The sequence below is a fragment of the Pinus tabuliformis genome, chromosome 2_2 (genome assembly GCF_031772625.1).
Source record: "Pinus tabuliformis cultivar Carrire ecotype Pingquan chromosome 2_2, CPIR1, whole genome shotgun sequence".
NCBI lineage: Eukaryota > Viridiplantae > Streptophyta > Pinopsida > Pinales > Pinaceae > Pinus > Pinus tabuliformis.
In genome coordinates, this window is record NC_142300.1 from 276,209,268 (window position 1) to 276,213,123 (window position 3,856).

General features: G+C 33.4%; 1 protein-coding gene across 1 annotated transcript; it reads left to right on the forward strand.

Annotated features, from left to right (window-relative positions):
- Window positions 1-1,736: 1,736 nt before the first annotated feature.
- Window positions 1,737-3,323, forward strand: LOC149192373 (uncharacterized). Its single transcript, XM_089406367.1, has 3 exons — window positions 1,737-2,606; window positions 2,700-2,792; window positions 2,965-3,323. Exons 1-3 carry the CDS (start codon window positions 2,478-2,480, stop codon window positions 3,160-3,162), a joined length of 420 nt encoding a protein of 139 aa, XP_089262493.1. The 5' UTR covers window positions 1,737-2,477; the 3' UTR covers window positions 3,163-3,323.
- Window positions 3,324-3,856: the final 533 nt, after the last annotated feature.

Consider the following 3,856-nt stretch of genomic DNA (forward strand, 5'->3'; position numbering starts at 1 on the left):
TTTAGGATTTGTACTCAGTTTAGGTGTCATATTCAAGGGGAAGTTGTTATGCTTTCCACCACTTCATAGATTGTTAGAGTGATGAAACAAAAGAGGCTCCCTCTTGAGGCTAGATTATGTCATTCATATCAGTTGTGTTGTTGATGTCCTAGCTCAGCCAGGTCCTGCCAAAACTCTGTTGAGGTTAAAAATTTATTATAAACTGAAATGTCTTCACAAGAGTTGACCTCATAAAATGCCATAATCACAAGATATGCCATACATGGCTGTGATTATGGCTCGCAAGACCCTTAGACTTTGAGCAATGAGGCTCGCAACATCACTTATGATTATGCACTCTACAATTCTGTGACCAGCTGAATGTCAAGCAATTGAACCGTGATTTAAATCCTATTTTGTCAGCAATAAGTACTATACTTTGTCTTTATTTAGTGTAGAGAACCAAGCACTTATTCTGCTCATCTATAGAAGGGACAATGGTTGTTTGCCTATGAGGTATAAGGAAATCCTATCAGATGTTTTGTATTTTCGTATGGAATTGAATCATACTCCTGCACACTGTAACATTCATATATATCAACCTGTAGAGGCTTTAATAACACCTGGTATTCTGGTTAGTGATTTTATTGGACCTCATGTGCATATCCTACATGCACAGGATGGACTATTCATATGTTATAGGGTATTATTCTTATTATTTAGGGTGCACATCTTCAGGTGCTTAAGAACGATTACTAGAACAGTCAGTTAATTCTGAAATTTAAAGGATGAAAAAGGAGTTTATAGGAGTCTAGTTTTGGTTCTCATCCACAATGTCACACTAGTCTGCCTGGGCATGGTTCTCATGGTTTAATAGTGACTTAAGGAGTCATAATACCACAGATCACTAAACACGAACAACTAAGGTAGCCCAAGGACAATAGCCATCTTTACACATTAATTAACAGGTCTTACATTAATTATCCTAGGGGGTTTTAATACTTCCAAATGCTTAAAAAATAGTCAGCAGAGCATTCACATTACACATTCCAGCAATCTTTTCTATAAACCAACCAAATGCAGTCAGGAGAGCCCTCCTTTTAAACTATACAACCTTATTGTTAGTATGATCAACCTTATTTTAATATATAGTGTGACAAACCGTATGTGACAGGCAGGTGGAAAACGTTTCTCGCAATTGAATAAGCGACGTCTTGCGAGCCAGACTTGAGACGGAAACCCTCGTCAGAAGTATATGCTTGGCTCTTTTCCAAACAAATGAAGAGTCAATGAGGTTTTGTGTAACCACTTCTAGTATCGTATTGGGTTATTGTTAGAAGCGATAATTGGATTTGGATTCTCATCGAGTGAGTTGTTCTGCTTTCTCAATTTGAGAGGGTTTGTTTGGAAGGAAAAATGAAAGAGGACATACAAGAATAGTGAGGGGAAAGATGCAGAGGAAGAGGATTGAGAACATCGCCAGCAGGCAGGCTACATTTTCCAAACGTAGGTGGATTGCTGAAGAAAGCTTATGAGCTCTCGGTGCTCTGCACTGCAGAAGTTGAACTTGTGATTTTCTCCCCAGCAGGAAAGCTCTATGAACTGTTTTTTAGTGCAAATCCTACTATTTTGATTCTAATAATCATGGCTATGCAAACCTCATGAGATTCTTACTAATAACCCCGGTGGTGCAAGCCCTAGTAAGCTCGATGTTGAAAAACTTATTGTAAAACCTCCAAATCGCTGATTTTGTTGTAGTGCTTATTGGAGAGTATATAAAAAATTTCACACCTTTTTATGAGATATGGGAGGAAAACATGTTAAAGATTTTTAATAAATATAAAATTTCCAAAATGATGCTAGTTACGTGTGATTCTTTTTTCATTGTTTGTGATTATGAAAAATGAAACTCATTGTTTTTTCATTAGTGCACACATATTTCATTATATAATTGCATATAGAAAAATCATTCCAGAGCCGATAACAATAAAAGTGAAGAATTTATGGTCCAACGTTATATTTAAGGGAGATGTTTAAGGATGACGTTTGAATTTTGTTTTTCATTTTAAGACATTTGGAGCAAATATTAGGAAGGACTTTGAGAAAGGATTGTCCTTGATTTTCGAAAATGGAGTTGTTCCTTTCCAGCCATATGCCCCAAGTGACCATCAAAGGGAGAGCTCATATGTTTTTTGGATGTTTTCTTTATAGCCATTTTTTTACACATATCCATAGAGTCCCCATGCCATTGATGTGAATTACTTGTTCGGTTTTTTTTAACCAAAATTTTTAACCAAACAAGAAAAATTAAAAAAATGCCTCAAGATCAAAGACTGAAACAAAGACCTATTGACATACCTTTTAAAGTATGGAAATAACTTGTAAAATCATATGAGAAGTTGGATGCACAAAGAAAAGCCGACAATGAGAGCATTCAGGTATTGAATTTTTCATTAAACATTATTTAGATTGTATTAATACTTATAAGTATCTTAGACATGTATTTGTGTGAAAATAAATTGAATTGGTTTATGTTTAAGGACAAGGCATCCAAGGCGAAGTTAACCAAGACAAAAGTCACTCATCGTAGTGGCCAGAAAGGTTTAAAAGCACTGATAACAACCTTTGTAAGTATATTAAACATGTGATATTTTTTTAATAAATTTTGTACTAGAAGAAAGTCATTGTTATCTAATTTCTCCCTATTTACTCATTGATAGGAACTAAAATATGGAAGACCTCCAAATCATTTGGAAAAGGAGGTGCTACAGCAAAAGATATGGGTTGAATTTGTTGTTTGGATGGACTCTATGGTATGTAATCTTAGTTGGATTTCCAATATACTTTTAAACCATATTTTCATTTTATTTTTTAGTACTATTAGATATTATATCTTACCTCATTTTATGGTTAACATTGTATAACAAAAACATGTGTTGTGTTATGTAATTAATACTAACATGTAATATTGATTTTTTTTGTCAGAATGCTATAGGTAATGATTGCCAAGACGATGATCCAAATTATGTTCAACATATATCAGGAGATGATGAGGATGAGGATGAGGATGATGGTGGTGAAGGAGGAGATGATGATGATAGTTGCGGTGTTGGTGATGATGTGGATCAGAGTAATGAGGATGGTCAAGATGATCATGAGGATGATCTTGGTGGTGGTAGTTAGGCATGCACATGCATTGTTTTTTATGAAGAAATTATTGTGTAGAATGACATTGCTATGTTTAGATGGGTGTTGTGAATTTACCCTATATCAATGAGACATTTTGATTTTGTAATCATACGATGAGTTTGATTTATGTATGTTGTTAATTTATCGTAGAATAACGATATTCATGAAATATTTTGATTTGTTAATCATATTTGAATTTTACTTGTTTTGATTAAAAATAATACTGATTTTATTAGTATTATGTTGCTATTTTATACATGTTTTGAAAATTGTTAATGACACATTGTTATTTTTTTGGATGGATGTTGTCAATTTCTCTTAAATTTCTTTACAAATGATTTTGAATTGTGATATCTACTTTAATGATATTTAGAAACTATCATATATTTCACTATGAATCTATAAAGGGGGTCATATATGTAAAGAAAAATATACTCTATATAAGAAGTCAAATGCGGATGTAACCATGGATGCAAAATTGAAAGTAAAATTGGATGTTAAACTAGGAATTAATACAAAATGCAAACAATTGACATACAAAGTGTTTTAAATTAGAAGTGAAAAATTGTGCAATAGTTGACACAAAGAAGGGAACAAAACATGGCATACAAAAGGATATCAAATTGGGCAAAAACAAGGACACATAAATGGGCACCAAATTAGATGCAAAAAAAGACAACAACTACAT

What these genes read in the sequence shown, in the direction of transcription:
- LOC149192373 (XM_089406367.1), top strand. Translation starts at nt 2,478, where the DNA reads ATGTATTTGTGTGAAAATAAATTGAATTGGTTTATGTTTAAGGACAAG. An exon ending in AAGCACTGATAACAACCTTT is followed by an intron (nt 2,607 to 2,699) that starts GTAAGTATATTA and finishes ACTCATTGATAG; the next exon opens with GAACTAAAATATGGAAGACC. An exon ending in TTGTTTGGATGGACTCTATG is followed by an intron (nt 2,793 to 2,964) that starts GTATGTAATCTT and finishes TTTTTTTGTCAG; the next exon opens with AATGCTATAGGTAATGATTG.